At 46.8% G+C, this 22,414-nt stretch overlaps 1 protein-coding gene across 1 annotated transcript in view; it reads left to right on the top strand.

Moving 5' to 3' along the window:
- The first annotated feature begins 969 nt into the window (after positions 1-969).
- Positions 970-22,414, top strand: part of jag2b (jagged canonical Notch ligand 2b) — a 45,506-nt gene continuing 24,061 nt past the window's right edge. Inside the window, 4 exon segments of the mRNA XM_069161714.1 lie at positions 970-1,323; positions 2,113-2,433; positions 18,875-18,929; positions 22,359-22,414. Of these exon segments, the coding sequence (XP_069017815.1) occupies positions 1,258-1,323; positions 2,113-2,433; positions 18,875-18,929; positions 22,359-22,414 (498 nt within the window). The 5' untranslated portion in view covers positions 970-1,257.

Raw genomic sequence — 22,414 nt, 5'->3', positions numbered from 1 at the left:
ATTACAAAAAGAACAGCATGTCTAATGATGCATATTTAATGTCTTTTAGTTGACTGGTGAGTGTTGCATGGACAGTAGAGGGCGCTCTGAACTACTGCAATGGATTGTCTTAAAAAGTGCTGCGTGGTGTAGGGGCAGTTTTTACTTTTAATAGACATTAACGCTGCAGAAACAGACCAGTGAAGCATGTTTGTTTTGGCAAGAATAATAAATCATAACTTCATTTCCCCATATAATATCACGAATGAGTTGGGAGGTGAATAGTAGACGTAGCTTTATCACAAGGTGTGTGTGTGTGGGGGGGGGGGGATTTAAATCAGCCATAAAATGAAGGAAAAGCAAGGGAAACTGCTTATTTAATGTACATTTATAATCACCTTATCGTTGCCATAAATCGCGTGACAAGTCTCCAGCAGTCAGTCCACGCGGAACCCTTAAATGCGGCCCACTTGCAGGACTCAATTTGAAAAGTTTCAGGAGCAAATTACACTTTAATGTTTGGAATGAAGTGACGCCAAAGCAAAGTCCTCCAAATTTGCCTCCGCGCCCCAATTAAGACTGCAATTAAATGCAACGCAGCGCCGATAAGGTCCCCAATTTGAAACAGGCTAATGGCCACGGCTCATTATAATATGTGTGCGGCTGCGTTTAATTAAAGTCGACCCCCGCTTTGTTTTGCGCGCTGTAATGCGGTTTGTCTAAACGCAGCTCAAATAGAAAAATCCAGTATAATTCAAGTTTTTTTGGGGAGGAGGCGGCGGCGGAGGAGGAGGGCCGAGGAAGGAGGGAGTAGTGGGGGGGGGCGGCGGCGGCGGCGGGGGCGACGGTGGGGGTTATTATACTATTGTGCGCCTCTTAATCCGGTTGGCTCAGAGACTGCCCGCTGGCCAATTGGTAAGTGGTTTGCGGAGCTGCCAATCAAAGCAGACGTCCCTCTCCTCAGGCTGTGCCTACCAAACATCTCAGTTGCTGTGTGGAGAGATTTGACGGTGCGGCACTCCTGTACATGGACCAGCAGCAACGGCTCTGCAATCCGCCCGTCTCCTCGCACAGCACGGCACGGCACGGCACGGCACGCATGTAAAACGCCTCGGCGCAATCCGGACGGACGCGGCGGAGGCAACACGCATGCGAATATTTTCTTTTTTTTTGCATGTCACGAGAGGAGGAACTGGTCGCCGGGTCCGCGGCTGTTTTGTCTTTTTTTCTTACCGTTTCTGCCCCCCCCTCCCCTCTATGACACTCTAATTAATCGGCATGTGGAAACGCAGCAGGATTAGGAATTGCTTCATAGTGTGCCTGCTGCTGACGTTATGGACGGAGGTAAAAAAAAAAAAAAAAAAGATCTTATTTTTTTTTAAATTTTATTTTAATCAATGATCATTTCTTCTGTTCTGCATGCATGAAATACGTGTTTAAATTTGACCATTGTCAAAAGTTGGTGGGCGTGGGCAGATATATCTTATTCGCTCTCCGGCGTTGCCATATTAGCATCACATTTAATCGATAATTGAATTAGCCTAGCCGTCCGTTTTGGAGCATGTGGTCGTGTTTCCGTGACCTGTGCGAAGTCCAAAGAATCGATAACTGTATACTCTCCATTTTGGTGAAATCCCGAGTCCCCGTTTTTTTTTTTTTTTTTTTTGGGGGGGGGGTGGTGGGGGGAGAGAGAGAGAGGGGAGAATTGAGGCCTGAACCAAACAAGTTGTAGCCCAAGTTGCATTGCATCACTTGGCTGCTGCAGCGGTTAAATTGATCCCGTTCTTGAGAGTAAACCTGGTTGTCTAAAAAAAAATTAAAAAAAAACAAAAACCCAGCATGCAAACCGGAGGCTGCTCACGTGCTCCGTTCATGATGGAACCAAATTATTTTTTTTTGGCACAATCCACCCAGTTCTGCAAAGCCTTGATATTCGGATTTAATTGAGACTAAAGACACAGTTTGGCCACTTGCCCATCTTTACGCACCAGATTAAGCGGCACAAATCGCGCACTGGTCTTGTTTACACGGGGCCTATATTAAAAACAAATTGTTTGTGTGTGTGTGTGTGTGTGGGGGGGGGGGGGGGGGGGTGGTGGTGGTGATGTCTGTTTTAAAACGTGTTGTTTCTAGGTGGCGCAGTCAACCGGCTATTTCGAGCTGCAGCTGATCTCCGTGGAGAATGTGAACGGCGAGGTGGCGGACGGGGAGTGCTGCGACGGCTCCAGGAGCTCCCAGGACCTGCGCTGCACTCGAGACGAGTGCGACACTTACTTCAAAGTGTGCCTGAAGGAGTACCAGATGGAGGTCACCACCCGCGGCCAATGCATGTTCGGAGCTGGATCTACCCAAGTTCTCGGTGGAAATATGTTTTCTTTTAAGAGCGCCAAGAATAACCCGAACAAGATCGACGAGGCTGGCAAGATTTTGATCCCCTTCCAGTTTGCGTGGCCGGTGAGTGTGATATTTTTTTTTTTTGTTTTTTTTTGTTTTTTTGCTGTTGTCTTTTTGGCAGATCATCCGACAGAACCCGGTTTAAAATTTGGGCAAATTAGCGCTGGCTGTGACGTCTCTGCCCACACACCTGGAGCATCGCATCCTCCAAACCATTCAGGAATATTTAGGGACCACTCTCCCATTCACGCAGTACTCTGTAGCAGCGCTTATATTAATAAAGTACCCTTTCAAATTGAGATCCGTCGCAGTTGCGCTGGCCTTGCGAGTGAAACTGCAGATCATTTCCAGTTTTGATGAACCTGGCGGGTCGTTTTCTTCATTTTAAGTTTTATTTTGCAAAACGGTGGGAAAATGTTTCGTCAACATCCTCGAGCACAGGATGTCCTCAAATGCCCGCGAATCGGTCTAAAAGCTCCCCGAAATATTCCATTTGTTAGATTATTTCTCACATTTGAGTCCCTGGAAGCATCAAGTTTGTCTTCATATTTGTTTTAAATAATGACCTGAATGATCAATAGATTATCAAAATAGCTGCAGAATAACTTACCCCCCCCCCCCCCAAATTAAACAATTGTTATTGCAGCTCAACAGTAACAGTACTGCTGTCCAGTAAGCTCCGGCGTGGAAGCCAAACAATCTGTGGAAAAGTTGCCTCTTCATAGACGACATCGGTGTAATATTCGTATCAAACATCCTTAACGATTTGTTCTCGGGTCACGGGGGGGGGGGCGGGTGTCTTCTGCGGAGGAGATGGACCTCATTAAAGAGGGGAGTGGGGAGAGGGAGGGATTGGGGGGGGGGGATGTTTAGCAGCTTCCTGTCCGTATAGAGAATTGACACGCATCAGGGCTAAACGATTGCATGCTCCGCGAGGATCCGGTTGCAGCTCCAGTGTTTCGCAGTGTCATCTGGGTCATCTTTTAAAGTTGCCCTGATATATGAGGACTGGCGTTGTTCCAGCTCCGCCAGCCCGCACCTGCCGAGGGCTCACGATGGGGTGATTAGACCGGGGAAACGCTTTGATATGGAGATCCTGCCGGGCTGGTGGTGGTGGTGGTGGTGGTGGTGGTGGTGGGGCGGGGAGGGGGGCTGGACATTGTTACTTCTCGTATGGAGTTGTGGAAAAGCTTTTCGCTTCACCATTTTTTTTTTTTTTTTTTTTTTTTTTTTTTTTTGCTGATTCGCCATTTCAGATTTGGCGTTTTGACGATCCGTCTGGTGACGTTTGCTTTACGAAGATCGCCACTGCTGATGGATGATTTTTGTTTTGGGGGGGAAAATGCAAAGCTAAAGGAAAAAGGGATTTTCTACAGGCTAGGGGGAAAAAAAAAAATCAAAAATCAAATTTGGACTCGACGTCTCTGAGGTATCGGATCATATAAAAGTGACAAGTCCTCACAGGTGAATGAGAACGGGATGATTGAATGGATGCTTCCATGAATTCTCTACCGGAGTGATTAATGACCGGCGTGATGCCGCGAGCTGGAGATGTGCGTGTTCAGATGCCTGCGCGGCGAGCGGTTCGCTGGTTTTGAGTATCCTCCCCCCCCCTCCCCTCCCTCCTCCCCCCCTCCCCCCCCCCCCCCCCACACCTCCTCCCACCTCCTCCCCTCCAGCACCCCACAGCTTCCTCTCCTGCTGTGGGTGCCAGGTGGCCCCTGGTGGCCCCTCCGGGGCGGTTAAACTCATCTGACGGCGAATGAGTGATGGCTGATGAATTAGGCACGCCAATAAGGAATGTAATAAAAGGGAAGGAGAGGGGAAAATAAATAAAAAAAGAATATTAAAAATATCACCTAACACACTTTTAGGTTTTTGATAACATCTCGTTCTTGCCGTACCGAGTTTCGGTGCGCCTTTTTGTGATTTTTGATTCGAACGACATCGTGTCGTAGCGTTTTTGAAACGAGGCTGCTGTTTTTATTCCGATTTATTTATTGCATAGTTGGCTGTCGTAGTGGACTTTGACGTACGAACCAGAAAATGTACATTGGGTACAGCTGAAATGGCAATTTTGAGAACAAATTCGTAGTAGTTTTTCAAGCAAAAAAAAAATGCCAGAATAAGAAGAATCCTCTAATTGCAGTTGTGAGGTTTGGTTGCTTTTCTTTATCAAATGCGACAATAAACTGAATGTCTCTGGTAGGTTGGACAAAACAAGACATCTGAAGGTGTAAATAACTGACCATTTTCCACAATACCTTTGATGTTTTGTGGATCACAGTTTATGAATTTAGATTAGACGAAAATTAATCAGACACAATTTGGTTAAACGATTTAGCGGCGAAGGAATTTTCTTTAAGCAAAAATCCCCGGCGCCACTCGGAAAAGAGATTTTGATCTGGTTTCCTTTGTCGTCTACGATGGCGATTTGAATATCCTTGGCTATTCAGATGTTTTCAATATTATCCAGAAAGAAAAAAAACTTTGGCTGATTAAGCAGTGAAATGATTGACAATAACTAACTTCTGTTCAAATTTATGTACAAAATAGAGAAAGTAGATTTCTGTGGTAGGTTTGGTGCTGACGCTCAAGCTGTTGTCTTGAAAGCAGAGCACATGTTTTCGCAGCCTTTTGTCGTCACGGCGTCACACGTTTGATTCAAGTATCGTCTCTGTACTTATGTGTATTTAATGATTTCGGCGTTTCCTGCAGGCGGCCCACCTTTTGTGAACTAACGTTATCAAGCTTCAGGGGAAAATAGCAAGGGTGTGATTTCACACGTCAAAGGCTGTATATATATATATATATATATATATATATATATATTCAGTGTGAGTCTATTGTTAAAAAACCAGCAGGTGGTTTATCACCTGAGCCGTTACTTTGGATTTGTTAACCTCACGTTCTCCTAGAATATGAACCGCCGAGTTGTCTCTTGTTCGCCTCCTTGACGGACACCTCGAGGCAGAGGTGAAGAGGGCTATTCTGGCGCGTTATCCTTCTGTTAAGTGCCGCCGGCGGATAACGGTGCACTATTCCAGTGCCAGATGTCACAACGAGCCTGTCAGGGTCACTGGCTGCGGCGTTGTTGCTTTCCCCGCTGCAGAAACAAAGATGCAGTGTACTGTTGGCCGTGTCATCTGGACGACCGCCCGTGTTCGAGCCCCATGTAAAACCAGCGACGACCGTCATCTCCCGGCAGCCTTCGGCGACGGTCCCGAAAACGAAACCAGGCACGAATTATTTTAATTTAGCTTCCAGACTCGCGGGGGGAGTGGAGGGGGGCGGGGGGGGTAGACTTGCACGGGTTTCTTTTTTTAATGCTCTGGGCGATCTGCATTTATTATTCTCCCGATGACGCCCGACAGACATCTCGACGGCTGTTGCGAAGCGTGCGCAAGTCAGTCAGTCAGACGTCGGAGGGACGTCTTCGTTCGGTCCGACTTCTCGAGGTCTCGTCAAACTACTCTTCCACATAATCCGACACGAGCTGTGATTTGTTTTTGGGGGAAATTCGGAATAATAAAAAAATACCCTCTGATGCTTTTTAATTTTCTCAACTGGCTCTCGAGTCCCAGTCTGGTGTTTTTTTTGTTGTTGTTGTTGTTGTTGTTGCTCTAACTCTGAATATCATCCTGCATTTCTGGGAAAGGCGGCCGCTTCTGTTGGAGGCTCACAGACGTCGCAGCCTCGTCTCCTCTCGTCTCTTCCGTCTTGTCATCGTCGCACCACCGTGATGCGGTCGCTAATGGCTGATTTACTCAGATTACACGATGCTTATCCGTTCTTTGGAAATCTACCAGTGATTTTTTTTTTCGAGCTCTGGCTTGTCCCGCCGGCGTGCCAGGAAAAGAGACCGACGGACGCTGCTGCCTCTGAGCTCAGCCGGCGCTCTGCAGCTCTGGATTTACAGGAAACGTTTTCTGATGCTGCTGCTGCTGCTGCTGCTGCTGCTGCTTCTCTTTTCGTTCAGGCATTGTTCTTATTGTAATCCAAAGTTTTTTAGCTAATTAGCGCAATACAAATAGGTTGCATTTGTTCATTAAGAAATACAAACAGCACATCTTAAAAAAACAATGAGACACTTGTTGTTTTTACACCTCTTTAGTGCCAATTAAACAAAGAAAGTACAATTTTGAATGCAAGTAGGCCAGGCTCCACATTCCCCCCCCCCCCCCCCCCCCCCTCCCCCATTTCTAGTCTTCAGGCTAGTCAGTGTGCATCTCCAGCTTCACACTGTATGTTACAGACGTGAGCGTCAGTCTTCTCACCGGACTGAAAGAAAATAGACTGAAATGAGCAAGTTTCCCAAAATGTTTGAACAACTGCTTTAAGAAACGACGTTCAGGTCCGCCGGATCGGTACCTTTCAGCCGGCCGGGCCCGCGTGGACATCAAACATTAACACGGCCGCTGATCGAGTTTCCATTTCGTCGGCCCGAGCCGCCGTGTGCACTTCAGGGGAGAGACGGGAGACAGGAAGCGAGGCGCACGTCTCACTTCCCCGTCTGATCGCTAATGAAATTGCCGGTGGAATTTCTCGTTCGATGTTACCGAATCCGCTCCGGACCCGGAGACGGGGCCGTCAGACCTGCCGTCTCACTCCGCTCCCAAAGCGAGACGCGCGCAGTTCGCCAGAGAACCTGCCGACGCTCGGGCGGCGTCGGTTTAACCGTTCCCGCTTTCACTGCGTTCTTATTCGGGCGGAAAGCCAACGCGGTTTATTCTCTGAGGTCTGAACAGCCCGTCTGTGGAGTTCATAAAGTGTGTGTGTGTGTGTGTGTGTGTGTGTGTGCGCCGCGGGTTTGTGTCGGTTTACTTCGCTGGTGCGCCGCCTCGCCGTGTGGATAGTCCCGCGCCGCCGATCGTTTCAAACGGCGGGATTTCCTTCGCCGGACGTGGACGACGTCGTTCACGTCGAAGTGACGCGTTGATCTGCACGGACCTGCCGAAGATCGTGTTTTTTTTTGTTTTTTTTTCCTGGCTCAAACCCAAAACTACCTCCGTGGGTTTCGGCTCGCTCTCCCGGCCGGCCGTACGTCAAAACGCACGCGGCGTCCGCTTTAGTACTCGTGTCGCCGTCGCCGTCGGAACTCGATTTGAATTTGTGTCAGGAGTAAGTGAAGGTCGAACTCCCCCGAGCCGTCTGCCCGTGCAGGACTTGCACAAATGAGCAGGAGGATGCGCACTCGGGAATACTCTCGAGTCCGCTGCGCAAACGACCCGCGCGGCGCAGAAGTTCAAACCTCAGCTGTTTGTGCGCCTGAATACTTGATGCGTGAAGTGCCTTGTGGGTAAATGCTGGAATTTGAAGGCTGCGTCGTGCAATTTATCTTCAGCTGAAACCAGTCCGACGCCAGGGAAAAAAAAAAAGGCTTATACGGACACGCGTGGTGATCCCAAACCTTCGCCGAGATGGTGAACCCGGTGATTGTTACCGATTTTGAAGCCGGCGGTGACCGTGTTCGGGCGAGCCGGGGGAGGAGCGAGCGGTGGACGTCACTAAATCTGACGGGGAAACCCGGCGATACTACATCCCGCCCACCGACAGCTGCAACCTGACTGACTGCACCACAGGCCCGTCAATCAAATAGACACGCCCCCCCCGCCCAAAAAAAAACACAGCTTTGGTTTAGCAAGCAAAAACCAAAATAACTCGCGGTATCGTAGTTTAAAGCGCTTCGACATCGGCCTCATTTTTCAAGAGCCGGAAGCTACGAACACTCCCACATCCAGTCTGTGCGTTTTGAGGAACATGAAAATGTGCTCAAAATATCACCGGCTCTGTCCGTTGATGCAACAAAGGAACAACCGGCAGGATGTTTGTGTTTGAGCTCACACCTGACACGGAGCTCGTCGGAGCTGTTGCTAGGAGACGGCCGCATAGGCCTCTAGTAAACAATTATCTCGCCTCTCTCTCCTTCCCCCATCCGAGCTCCGGCGGGTCCCGGGGCGGCCTCGCGGAAAGCCGCTCGCAACGAGTCTCACCTGCGATTCGGCTCCGCTCCGTATTGATCCTGCAATCAGCCGGCCGGGCCGATGTCCCCGAGGTGCGGACGACGGAGAGCTTTTTTTGTTGTTGTTGTTGTTGTTTTTTTTTGTGTGCGAGAGCTCTCCTCGATTGTTTGTATTTTAAGGTTGCGGTTTTTGCTGCATCGTCTTCACGCGTTCCGCAAAGAGCCAATGTTGGTTGGTTGTTGTTGTTTTTTGAGTCAATTTTCCCACCTTTACACAAGAATGATTGTAGGCACATTCAGTCAATATTATTTTTCTGATTTTACAGCAATTAAAGTCTGTAAAATGTCAAAGATGATGGAGTAGAGCAGTGTTTTGTTTGTTTTTATCAGGTTAAATGTAAGCGTTTCTCTTTCTTTTTTTTTGTGCCTAGTTTGAGCTCTGCAGCGATGCTACGTTTGTCTCTGCCGCTTGCAGAGTCCTGACGAGACGCTTGCTCGTCTTCTACAAGTAGGACCTGCCTCCCAGCCTTTTTTGAAGTTTTTTTTTTTTTTTTTAATTTTTATAAATTTTTTACAGCCCCACCTTAAACAACAGGGATGCTGTAGCTATCCTTTTATAGCACAGTGAACTTTGTGCTTCGGGAATAACGTCCAAGCCCCGTCACTGACTTGATGATTTGGATATCTGATCCACTTGTCCGTGACCGTTGCAGTAATGTCTGAACTCAAAGAACAGATTAAATCTCCGCTTCCATATTACAAACTTCTCGCAATCTGATTTTCATTTAGATTTCAATTTCATGTCATTTTAAGGTTGTTTTCTTTTTTACCTTTTGAGGACTCGGAGGTCAATATACTCACAATCCATCAGACACGATGCATATTTTTCTTTTTCTGTTTTTCTCCCTTTTATTAAATATACAAGTCATTATAGCTCAAATGTCTAAAACAAATTACCGTTTTATTGCTCTGCCTGATTTTAAATTATCACTAGTCTGGCACTGTTGATGACCTTTTAGCTTTAGCTGTTTCATGCAACACACACACACACACACACACACACACACACACACACACACACACACACACACACGGGGACTTTGACTTACACACAGCTTATTGCTTGAAATATCAGGGTAAATCGTTTTATTAACTTTACAAATTTAATAAAAACAAGTCGACCCAATCCTCAGAGTCATTTTTAGAAGATCGTCTCTGTGTGCGATTTTTTTTTTTCCCCCCATCTCAGACTGACAACTTGAATATTGCAATTTTTTGAAAAAGCCGACGTCGCGGCAAGACGTCGAGCTCCGGCACGAAGCGGCTCGTGTTCGAAGACGCCGCGGGAGGAAAAAAAAAACAAAACGATCGGCGCTCCACCTTCCGGTTTTCTTCCCGGCAGACACGGGCTGCACATTTTTTTTGCGTCTTGGATACGATCGGCCCGTCATCCCAAGTCGAACAGATATCCGCGTCGCCCCGTCAACAAAGCTGCAGTGTAGTGGCGACTGTGTGACGTGGACAGCTGCCCCATGCGGAAGCCCGTGTGAGCCGAAGTCTGTCGTGACCATCTGACTCCACGCTCTTCATCTTAAATGGACGCGGGGCGGAGGGAGCCGGGATTTCCTCTGAGAACGCTTTGTTTTGTTCTTTCTGTGATTTCGCACGAGGCGCGAGCGTGTACAAGCGCTTCGCCGTGATTATTTGAAGGCTGTTTTCTTACTCGGCGCCTCAGGAAGGGGAAACATGTTTCAGCCTTTTGAACAATTAGCAAATCTTCATGTGGGTTTTGTGGACAAAAGGCGTCTTTTATATGCGCAGATTCCTTCCAATGCAACACTGCATTTAAATCCTTTGGAGCTTGTCACTTGATTTGAGCTTCTCGTGTTGGCTCTTCCAGTGACTTTCCACTAAATTTGGACATATTTCTGTCTGAGCCAGAATGCACCAGAGTCCCTCTTGCGCTGTCCTCCTTACCCAGATAACTTCCGAAAGCTGCCGGTCCAAACTGCGAGGCTCATTTATATCAACAGTTGTTTTTAGAGATTAGGTGTTGCGCATTCTGGCTTTTAAAAAGAGACTTTCCTCCGAATTTTTGCAAACCAGCGTCTCGGTTACAGGTCGGGCAGAGTGTGTGGAAAACCTGACACCCGTCTCATTTTTTTAAAAGGAGCTATCGTGCATGCTGCCCACCCGGTTGACGAGACGCATCCTGCAGCCTCGATGTATGAAAATACTCTCATTATTCTCGTTGAGGTTGGAGCCTCGGGGCAAACCACCGTTTTAAGCCCTGCGAATGGTCCGTCATGGACCAAGTGGCTTTATCACTTTTGAATGGGTAAACCGCCGAATTCAAATTTGGCTATGGGCTGCCATGGAGACATTTCCTACGGCATCGCGAGCCCCTTTTGTTGTGATGCTGCAGGTATTCCTTCAGGTCTATGAAGTAGCGTGTTTAGGAGCCTCTCGTGGGTCTGAACTCACGGGACACACGAGGAAGCTCCGGTGTTTGTTTGCTTCTGCAGAATCTCAGGTCAAAATGAAACTGATGTGGGTTTTTTTATTTCTTATATCAGGATGCTACTTTACCTGGACAGTGTAGCTTTTTCCTCCAGTGTATGGACACGTTTTAAACGGTGCTAAAAAAAAATATATATATATATATATATTGTATCCAGTGTTTATATTGCGGATTCATTTTTACTGCACAACATTTCCAAAGATTGTAGATTAAGACTTTATGTCTTGCGTCGTCTTGCATTCATTACAGCCCGTTGCCGGACTCTCGTTAGTCTGAACTTGTGTTGGGCTGACGGACGCCGCCGCGGTCCGTTGCAGACGGCTGATAGTCATCACAATCGAATCGCCGCAATCGCATTTTGCTGATTAGTTACAAGAATGAGCTGCGATTAATTCCAATGATCATTAAGTTTTTTTTTTTTTTTTTTAACGAGCTCTGGAGGGCACAGCGGGACACGGTTTGATACCGATCTAGGAAAGCTCGCGATAGTTTTGTTCGGTAGACATCGCCCGTCCGCATTCTGAGTAACCGGTTTGATATTGAGCTTTTTTCAGACCAAAACGGAGACTGAAACTCATCAACAAAGATCTGTTTGTCTGGTCAGTCTGTTTAGGGGGCAGAGTTTATACGAAACAACTTGAATGCCGGAGGTTAATTTTGATTTTATTGATGGGTTCGTCAGCATGGTCGCACAGCTGATCCCTTCGCGAGGGACTGTTTGGATTGGTTTTAAACATCAATAAATCCTCACCACATTGATTTATGACACAACTGCTAACAAATAAGACCGTGACCATGCGGACTCTAAATTATTTGCACGCTGTGATTTCCAGGTGTTCACAAGAGCATAAAGTACACTTGCTTGATTGAAGCCTTTTCCTAGTTTTTTTTAACAGCTTATTTCTAGCTTTGTAAAAATGACTGGAACAGGGTGGGGTGGTGGACTGCTGTCAACACATTGCTGATGTATAGTGGTGGAGTCGTGCGTCTCTGCGAACAAACTCCCGCCCTGCATGGTGGCGTGTTCGAGTACACCGTACGTGGACGTTGCCGTCGCTCGCTGCGTCCCCCTGCTTCTCGTTAAATGAATGGTGTGCAGGTGCCAGAGGCTCCTTGCGGGGGTAATTAAAGCGTGTCATTACATGGGCAGTTAAATTGTCGCTGTACTGTTGAACCTGTTTGAAATGATAATGGGCTCGGCTGGAGGTGGTGCCGTTTGGCTCTCCAGTCGGGCGCCTTGTTGCTTTGGATCAGGAATCAGCCTGGTAATGTCTCTGAAGCGCGCTTATTTCCGCAGTAGCTCTTAGACTTCTCCAGGCAAATTAGTACCGGAGGAAGTAATTAACAAATATCCAAGACTCCCGGATAATCGAGCTTTAACCTGATTGTTTGAAGCCCTCAAGTCGTCATATGCAGCTCAGACACGAGTATCAAATGTATTATTTTTCAATCGTTTTCTGACCATCAGCCTGGTCAGACTCGTATTTTCAGATGAGGCTCAGCCATGTTTTGATGCAATAGTAACATGTCCTTGACTGAGGAATAAAAATCTGTCTTTGATCCATTTCATTTAACCTTATTATTGGCATTTTTCTTTTCGGAGCAGGACATTTTTCTGTCTTGACAGTAGCACCGCCCCTCCCCACCCATCTCTGACCGCCTAGTGGCTTTCGGTTTGTTTTCGGGTAACTGTAATGGACGTCTACGCCGACGCATGTGTCGGTGTTTGTTTTACGTGTCGCATAGTCTTGGATCATGCTGGTTAATTAGCACCAGGAGGGGAGGGGTTTGTTGTATTGGACGTGCATGGGTAATGACCCTGTTGGCATAGTAGCAGCATGCTCAATGGGCCGTGTGTGTGTGTGTGTGTGTGTGTGTGTGTGTGTGTGTGTGTGTGTGTATATGTGTGTCCCCACAGCGGGTATACACCACCCAGCCAAATGCCTTGCCTTCAGCGCGACATCTCTTGGAACATTACTCTGGCAGCACTCGTAGCCGTCCACCTTACAGATATGACTGTGTGTCTGTAATCTGCTTCTTCAAACACACACGTAGTTGTAATAAAGGAAATAAATCTTGCTCAACCTGTCTGCTAAAGTTCTTTAAAAAAAAAAAAAAAAAAAAAGAAAGACTGCTATTGTCATTCATAAAGTAAAATTCACTCGTGTAGTTTTGTTTTGTGGAAAGAGGTCGTCGCGCTGTCCGGAGACGGCCTAATCTGATGTCATTCGGGAAACAAAAACGCCAAATATTCAGTCGTTCGGGAAATTGGAGGATTTGATGTCGGTTTGTTTAATTTAGTCAAATCATATTGTTGTACATTTTGAGCTGGAAAAAAAAAAAATACATAAAATGCCTGTGGAACCTGTCAAGAATTTGTTTTGCTTGCACAATTGGAAGAAAAGTTTTGGTCAGATCGGGGTCCAGCTTTCAGACTGTGAAGTCCGGGCAGTAGTACGAGATGTGAAAGGCAAATAATAGATTCTAATAGATTCCCCATCAGAGTGTGTTTTCTCTTACTTTAACATGAACCCTAAGCAGTGGTGTCCAATGCTTTACCTGACCCCACCTTCATTCTAAAGTTAACCAATTATCGAAGTGTGGATTATTACAATGTAATGAGTAATGCTGACTGTACTTGTACATGTTATTTTGGACCTCTGATGTCTGACTGTAAACCTGGGACAGGAAAAAGTACACAATGTTCAGCACTGATGTCAGAAAGGGTCAAAAACCGTTCAACGTGTCCGTCTCTGCCTGCCAACATCATCGCCACATATGCGAGGATTTTGCCACTGGAGGTCTTTGATCCTTTGCCTCTGAACAGATTGAGGAGCTCGACCGAGAGAGATTTCCATTTGAGTCGCACCCTCCCGGCTGAAGTGATGTGAATCTGGTTCGGCTTGACTTTTTTTTTTTTTCTTCGCGTTTTACCCTCAAGAAGCTGTTCCCCCAACCCCCCTCCCACCCCGCCCTCCTCCAGACCCTGTCGTACCCCCCCTGCCCCCTTTCAGAAACCCTCTGTGGCTGTGCTCTCTGAAGATGTCTAGACTGTGTGACATTCAGCCTGTTTGATGTTCCATGCATTAATGACTTTCAGTATCATTAGGAGCCAGTGACACCAAATTATTTAACTCGCAGTTGGTCTAATTAGAGTAAAAAATGTATGCAACTGGACATTTCAGGGTTGATTAATGTAATTTATGGGCCTTTTTTTTTTTGGTTATTATTCATCTGCAGACAGCAGTGCTAACTAAAGCTGATGGATCACTGCTGTTATTAATCCAGGTTTTTACCATTTCTTCCGAAGATCAATGTCAGAAAAAGGTACCAGAAGCAGCCCATGCCACTCGTCCCCATGGGTCCCTCCTAGCTCGGTGGCCTGGCTGGAATAGCGTAAACTCAGCCCTAGTAAAACCAAAAGCTGGGATTGACATCACAGATTAATGAAGATTACATGCGGCGATTACTGGCCACGGGATGAAGCGTGATGACCTCATGTCCCATCAGAAGGCAATAAATCAAGAGATGTCAGTGGAGCTCCCTGTGGAGGAGCTGGGAACACAGAGGTGGACATTCAGGTCACCTCTGGGTGACATGGGAAACCGAAATAGCTCAAGGTCACACACAGTGTTTTACAGGGAGTACTAGTCTGTGAATGTTATAGCTCAAAGGCAGCGGAAAACAGCTTTAACAATTCTCAATGCTCAATGGACACTTGATAGCCCAACTTTCCCCCCAAGAGGCAGGAATGAGTCAATCAAAGCTCAGACCTCCGGTCATAGTGAATTGTTGGCGGACCAGGCTCTTCCATGGGATTACCCTCCACGCCTGGATCTCACATTCTTAGTGTTCTTCGAATGCAAACACGCACATCGGCCCACATGCAGAGGGCTGACCCCTCTTTTGAAAAAGAAGCGTGCAAGATCCCATGCTTAGTGACCCCAACCTGCCCCAGCTTCCACTTCCCACTGTTACCTCTCTGTTCCCTGTCCCTTTTCTATTTCAACGGCCACCTTCCTTTCCAACCCTCATCTTGGCGTGGGAACCCACACCTGTGGCTCTCCCCAGACACCACCACCACCACATCTTCTGCTTTCGCAAGTATGGGTAGTTTAAATAACAACCCGAAATCACTATTTTTAATGCCACGTGATGCAAAGATGACACTTCAATTTTCCATCATTACACCAAGCGAACACAGATTCATTGAGTGCATGACACATAAACAGCCTTTTTTTTTTTTTTTTTTTATCTCACCGTGCCCCCCTTCTTGACTTGAAAACTAGGATTTCTCAGAGTAAATCCTCTAATCCATTAGGGGAAGGGCCGGTTAGGGTTTTGGAGATTTGACTGACTGAGGATTCTTCATCGTCTCGGATAAAGTATTTTCTCCCCGTCAGATGTAGCTGACGTGTGTTCAGAGTTGAGAAAAAGGGCAGGTTAATGAAATTAGGATGGTTGCTGAGCCGCAGCACAGTTGGATATAAGATTAGGACTCGCACAAGAACCACTGGCTGCTTGTATTGACTTCACCAGTGCAACTGTCCCGCTCGGGCTCAGTAGCACACATGCTGACACTAATTGTGCCCGTGCTGACTGTGTCTCTTCATGGACAATGGTTTTGATTGGAATGGGGGTGAGTTACGGTGTTGGGACAAGGGTCTTTGTTCAGTAGCCTTTCCCCCTTCCCTCCCCCACTCCTCCCCTTTATCCCCCTTCCCATCCATCTATCTTGTTCCAACCATTTGAGCAGCTGTCACTTAATCCAGCTAATCACAGACTGGGATGGTCTGTGGGAAACCAGACTAGTCCATGGGCTTTGCTCATCCCCAACATACACTGACTCGGGGGACTATTAACCCGAACGTTTACAACACGTAGGCATGCAGGCAACCCCGGATTTTCTGTAAACCCTGAAAGGCGCCGGTCACAGCGTGGCCACCTGCTCTTTCTTTGATCTTCGATTCTGCACCGCGACGAGGTTTGACTCTTGCGCGGCCTCACGAAGCCGGCGGGCTTTGTCCGAAGATCTGCGGCCACTAATGCATGCATGCATGCGTTGCTACCCAAGAGTTCCCTCTTGTATGCATTGGCATACGCGCACACACCCCACCCACATGCTCAGACTGGGGCAGCCAGCCCACCCTTTTGTGGCGGGGGGATGGGTGGAAAGGTCAGAAGCCGAGCTACGTGTCGTGGGATGATCCACGTTCATGTCAAATAATCCATCTCTGAGGCTGCATCTGTTGTGTGTCTGCGGTTGGACGGGTCGGCAGAGCTTCCGGGAACAGCAGCATCGTCCGCAGACGCCGAAACTCCCCGTCTCCTCTTTTCTGTACCCCTCTCCTTTAAGTTTAGCTTCCCAGCGTTGGCCATCCCCCTTTGCCCCCAGACCCATTTTTCCTCTTCACGTCTTACCTGCGAGTGCAGTCTCATTCACCTGTTCTTCCTGTGTCCCGACTCTGAGCCAAGCTCTTCAGCTCACCCCTCTTTCCCACCCTCGTCACCCACGGTCCCCCACAATAACACTCCCCTCCCCTTCCTCCCGCCACCACCCACAGCCAGACAAGCCTACTTAATCCCACAGCCCAGCAGCAACCAGCCTACCAGCTTGTTGGTCCCCTAGATCAACAACACAGACTGACAAACACACACATTTGGCAGTCCTCCTCTCCTCTGATTTATCTTCCCCACTTCATTGAAGCAGCCACAAGTCATGCTTGTTCATGCTTTTTTTTTTTTTTTTTTTTTATAAACCCAGCACCGCCCAAGGCCAACGTCCCATCAATGACATTACACTAGAGGTCACAGCAGTCACACTGTGGCTACTACAACTGTCACTGGTGGTGACGTAATGGGTGCTATTTAGGTCAGCTGGTTGCCTAGCAGTGTGCCCTGCAGCACACCATCGAGATTACTCCTCCGATGCTGGTTAGCTTGGTTAGTTTCCATCTGTGTGTGTGTGTGTACACATTTGTGTGTTCATATTTACTCAAACCAGTGTCAGCTGTGCAGACAAATTATTGCCTCATCATTGAAATTAATTGTACTTTTGTAATCCTGAAGTATCTATGAATCTAAGTATTTTATGCCATAAATCAGAATATGGTGAATAAAAGCCATTAGAGCTGAAACAGTGAATTGATTGATCAACAGAAAATAATTGATTAATCATTTTAGAATTTTTTTTTCTAAACAAAAATCCACAAAAATCTCTGGTCGACCATAATCTACTTAAGGCAACACCACCACCATCTTGGCAGGTAACTAATGTGTTGTGGATACCAGTTGCTAACATTTAAGTGGAATGTAGCGATGTCTAACAGATATATATTTTATAAAAAAAAAATTCATCTGACACCATGTTAATTGGTGAGCTTTAGAGGTGCTCGTTGGTGGGTATTTTGGACCGAACCAGGCTAACCGTTTCCTTCTTTATTTTACGATAAACTAACCTCGTCCTTGTATTTAGCGTACAGACATTAGAGTGACGTATATCTTCTCTTCTAACTCTTAGCAAGTGTCAGATTTTTAACCCAACAGTTGGACGCCCCACTCGGTTTTAAAATTAGGCCGAGTTTCTTCCAGATTGGGGACCATATGTTGGGCACCGCTTGGTGTGCAGCCTTGATGCCCTGATATCCGATCGATAATGATACATTTTAAGAAATCTCTTTGTCTATCTTGAAGTTTGAGGACAATGTTTTATCACATGCCTGCTGTCAAAAGATCTGTTCTAAACACTCTCCATCTTTCAGCCATCTGCAGCTCTATATTTTTCTTTCTCTCAGCTTTATGTTCATCATAAAAAGGCACAAAGTGATGCTTCCTCTCTCCTTTTTTTTTTTTTTTTTAAATTTTTTTGTCAACATGGTTTATTGGACTTGTTAGTGGTCGTAACCAACCCGGGTTCCACGCCTACTTTCACCGTGTTTTGGCCGGTCACTCACCTCGTGGTCGCAGGTTCTGGACGTGGGCAACAGCAGATATTGGTTAAGTTGCACCGTGCTTGTTGGCCCTCCGTGACGGCAATTGCCTTGGTTACCAGAAGTTTTGTATCGCAGCCGCGAAGCCAGCAGGGGTGCAGTAATGCAGATTCATACTACTTTACCGCCTGCTGGGCCGGTGGACATTTGGAACCTCCCCAGGCACTTTGATGTATTACTCTCCTTGCGTCACAGTTGTGCTTACCGTATCTTGGCTCTCTCACTTCTGAATCATTGGGTTTCATTGGCGCCGTAACTCAAGCGTACCTCTGAGCAACGGAGCCGAGTTGTATACGAGACTCTGTAGTAGCAATGGAATCGATTTTGCGCGTGTGTGTGTGTGTGTGTGTGTGTGTGTTTTTGTTTCTGCTGAAGAGGAGCATGACTTTGCCTGAAATGATCACTTCCATTATTCTGTCTACATTAGGAACGTGTTGTAATTATTGTGATGTTTACTTCTCAGTGAATTTGGGAACAAAAATGACAAAGGCCCTTTATCAGTTGTTCCTTTTTTTTTTTTTTTTTTTTTTTTTTTGCTGGCTGAGAGGAAAAAGACATCATGTCACCATTAGTTATGCTGATTTGTCTTTGGACTGGAATATTAACAAGTAGAAGTGAGCTGTGACTAGTTACAGTGCTCTTTCAAACCAAGAGGAACTTGTGATTGTAAGTGTGGTTCATGCTCAGTAGTCTCAAATGTTCCCGTCTTTGTGCTTCATACGTTACCAACCCTGCATTCACTCTGTGAGCAACTTGAGACGTCATTTCCTGGAGAAGTATTGATTTTTGATTCCTGAACAGGGTGGTTGTGTTTCCTCAGATTGGTGCAGCATATGGTCACAGCTGTTGATCCCACCGACGGCTGACGAGTTAATGATACCACGGGCTACTGTTAGCCGGTTGAAATAAGCCAACGAACAACAGTTTAAATGATCATTTAGGTCTTCCTGTGCAGACAGAAATGAAATAAAGGAGAGAACGAGATATTTTATCTGACTCATTTCTTTTTTTTTCCCCCCCCCCTTCCAGCGGACGTACACGTTGATCGTGGAGGCCTGGGACTGGGACAACGACACGCGCAAAAGTAAGTTTGAACTTCACGCACACATCTCCGTGCTGAAGCTTCCTCAATGTGCCTCAAGAAGTGGACGAGTTTAGCAGTTTAGTTGCCATTAAGATTTGTTTAGTGTATCATGACTAACTCTTGGTTGCTGCCACCCCCCCCCCCCCCCCACCTCAAGACTCTTCATATATAAAAGCCTCGGTTCGTCTCAGCTATGTTGGCTCCGGCGGTCAGGTCTGACCAGCTGTATCCTGTTTTCCTTTGGTTGTGTCCGCTGGGTAGACTCCTGTACAACCCCTTTTTCCCGTCTGAGCAGTAGCCCCGTCTGGGAGGAAGAGGACACATTGAGGACTGTAATGTCTGTAGGTCTGGACGGAGCTTTGATCTGTGGAAACGGTGGCATTTTTCACGAGTCTTTAGCGCCTTTCTGCGCACGCAGGCGTGTACGTGGATTAATTTATATACCGCACCATACCGTCCTTTCTTCTCCAATCTCGCAGCTTATTTATATGAGGTCATTTCATCCTGTTTTGTCCATGACATCAAAAGCACTTCCACTCGTATATGCGGACAATGGGGAAGAAATAGCTTTTGACATCATCGCTCTTTGATTAGACCGTTGCATGCCCCGTGTTGTCTCCTGTTTCTGCAGCGGTTGTGTACATTTACAGTAATTAGTTTGGATGTTTCTGATAGATGTAATGCCCAAATGTCGCTTGTGAAGCAGTGCAGTTGATTTCCTGCCAGCTACTCGCACTTCGGTCGCAGCCAAATCGCTATAAAGACGCTGAATAGATGTGTTTCGGGTCCAGGGATACAAGACACAAACACATTTTCGGCACTTCTTAATGGATGAATGTCACCGAGAAAAATGTTGTGGTTTTTTTTCATTTCATGCCAAAGCTCAGGAAGGTTCTATTTGATTTAGTGTTTTTCGAAAAGCTGAACCGAGCCTGCCGTTTGGTCACACACATCATTTGACTTCAGCCTTAATGTCATGGGTTCAAGAAACACAACCGTCAGGAACGTACACGCCTTTCAAGATCCCAAGGGAGTCTGCCTGTAGTAGCAGACTTCTTTAAGGCCACAGTGAGTTGCAGCAGTTAGTGAAGCCGTTGCCTTGGCAGGTGAATTGGGCAGGTCGCGCTTATTATGTTCATTTTTAATTTGTATTCGCAGTTGTTAGGTAATTTCACGGCATTTCCTTTTCACTGTTGAAGGTAAAGGCCAAATTCAATTCAACGAAATATGTGCAACAGCTGCTCATTAGGGCGGCGTGGTCTTTTGTGTCTTTCTTACCATTGGAAGTGTTTTGTTCAGTTAATTTTGGCCTCTTTATTATAAAGCCAGATCTAACACAAAATTGGATGTATGAAGAGACGGTACGGTGGTTGGGCTGCGAAGAATGCGAGAAGGCATTTGCATTTGCAACAACGGTTCTGGGTACCGAAGTGTTATGCTTTTACAGCACCGACCAAAGAGATTCAAGATTATACACCATTGGGGGAAAAGGCCTTTTCATTTGCTAGCAGGTGTTACGAGGCTTCGTCCACAAAAATAATTGTACATTTTCAGCTTGGTTTTGTAAGACCGTATCATATCATATCGTAACCACTTATTCGAGCTTGGAGCGTTCTTCCATGCGTCGCTAATCGGGATCCACCGTTTTTTTTGTCCACCAAATCTGTTTTGTGACGATAACAGGCCCAACACTCGCGTTATAGATCATGCTTTTGATTTATAGAGGCTTCAATTTTAAACAATTTTAACGTCGGTGTGACTGCCAAACACCTGTTTGAAAAATCAGACCGATCACCGTGAGCTCCATTGTCTGACCGTCCCGAATGATCAGTCCTGACGGACGGCGGAGGTCGACATGTAGCTCCCCCAGGTTGTTTCATGCGGCCATCTTTTTTTTTCTGGTTAGCATCAATCGCTGCGTTAGAGGAAATAAAGTGACGGCGGATTTATTCTCGGCCTGTGAAACGTGAAGATGAACTTACTGTCTGGCCTGAGTCAGCACCAGCCTCATGTCTGGTCCTACGTAAGAGCCGTCGGTCTGTCAGTGAGATTCCTCTCCTCCAGCGTCACGTCCTCCAGTGTCCCCCCCCCCCCCCCCCCCCCCCCCGCCCTCTTACCCCCTTTACCCCCTCCCTGTGTCCTCAGGAAAGGCAGCCGGCTGTTTTCCTTGTGTTTATCGAGCAGGAAGTGGAGTGGACGGGGCGGCCGGGCTCACTGTTTAGACACTTAGTAGCAGAGACCGGCTTGGGCCCGGAGCCCATTGTTCTCTATCTGGCAACCGCCGGGGGTTATTTCTGTTATTGTTGCTTAATTCTGTCTGACATTGTGTCAGTCCCCAGCAGAGGTGTGTGTGTGTGTGTGTGTGTGTGTGTGTGTGTGTGTGTGTACATGTGTGTGTGTGTGTGTGTGTGTGCGTGTGTGCATGTGTTCCTGCTTCAAAATGTCTGTGGCGCATCGAGCCCCGAAGCCGTAGAGAGAAAAGGGAATCACAGACCCCCCCCTATTTCCACCGAGGTTCTTTGCGAGATTCGATCCCACTGTGAAAAAGATTTCCTTTTTTCTTTTTCTTTTTTTTTTTTTTTTTTTGGCCTGTTTTCTGGGAGCTGGTGCTGCAGCGAGACCCAAAGGAGCAAACGATGTTTAACGTGAACGCTCGCACGCCGGAGGCTGAATTTGGAGTCGCCGCCACACAGACGCTTCATGACGATGCACACACAAAACTCCCTGTAGTGGTGATGTGCGCTATCACCAGAGAATGCATCAGTCTGCAGACAATGAATTTCAATTACATACTTAAAATTCAGTGGGTACTTTTCACACACACGCGAACACAATGATATCAAAGCGTCTGTACGCTGAATAAGAAAGCGCTGCTGCTTCTTGTGACTTTACAACAGAATAAATCAGATTCTGCTCCATTGTCTGATTTCAAATACTGTAACTGATTTTTATCGCCTTCCTAAATACAGTTTCTACTTATTGGCGGCATCCCGAGTCAGTTTTGACGGTTTTCAACCTCTGGAGAAGAACAAAGCCACAGTTGCGTGGACTCATTGCATCTAGATAAACATGAACTTGTCGTGTTCCTGAACAGCACAGACTTTTGATATAATTTGATTTGATTTGATTTTATTCACTTTATTAATCCCCGAGGGGAAATTTCTTCACTACAGCAGGGGTGACTCTCAATAATGTTGGTTTGTAACCGTTGATTAAGGTTATTGGGGGCACAATCCATTATTGTACACTTATCCAGGGAGTTGGACTGAGGTGCAGTGGAAAGGAAATTAGTTGGTCCCCCCCCCCCCCCCATTGGATATCATAGCGGTCTTTTTATTCGTCTGTGCACAAGTGTCCGGTTTTGTGGTCAAATCACGGCAGAATGTCCTCAACTTGACGTAACTCGTCTTCATCTCGTTTTCCCTTCAGACGACGAGGAGCTGCTGATCGAGCGCAGCGCTCACACCGGCATGATCAACCCCCGG

Source organism: Embiotoca jacksoni, unplaced genomic scaffold, assembly GCF_022577435.1.
Source record: "Embiotoca jacksoni isolate LCO1_2020_lvr unplaced genomic scaffold, fEmbJac1.0.p SCAF_29, whole genome shotgun sequence".
Taxonomy (NCBI): Eukaryota; Metazoa; Chordata; class Actinopteri; family Embiotocidae; genus Embiotoca; species Embiotoca jacksoni.
The sequence above is the reverse complement of the archived record's forward strand: the minus strand, read 5'-3'. Positions and strand labels throughout refer to the sequence as shown.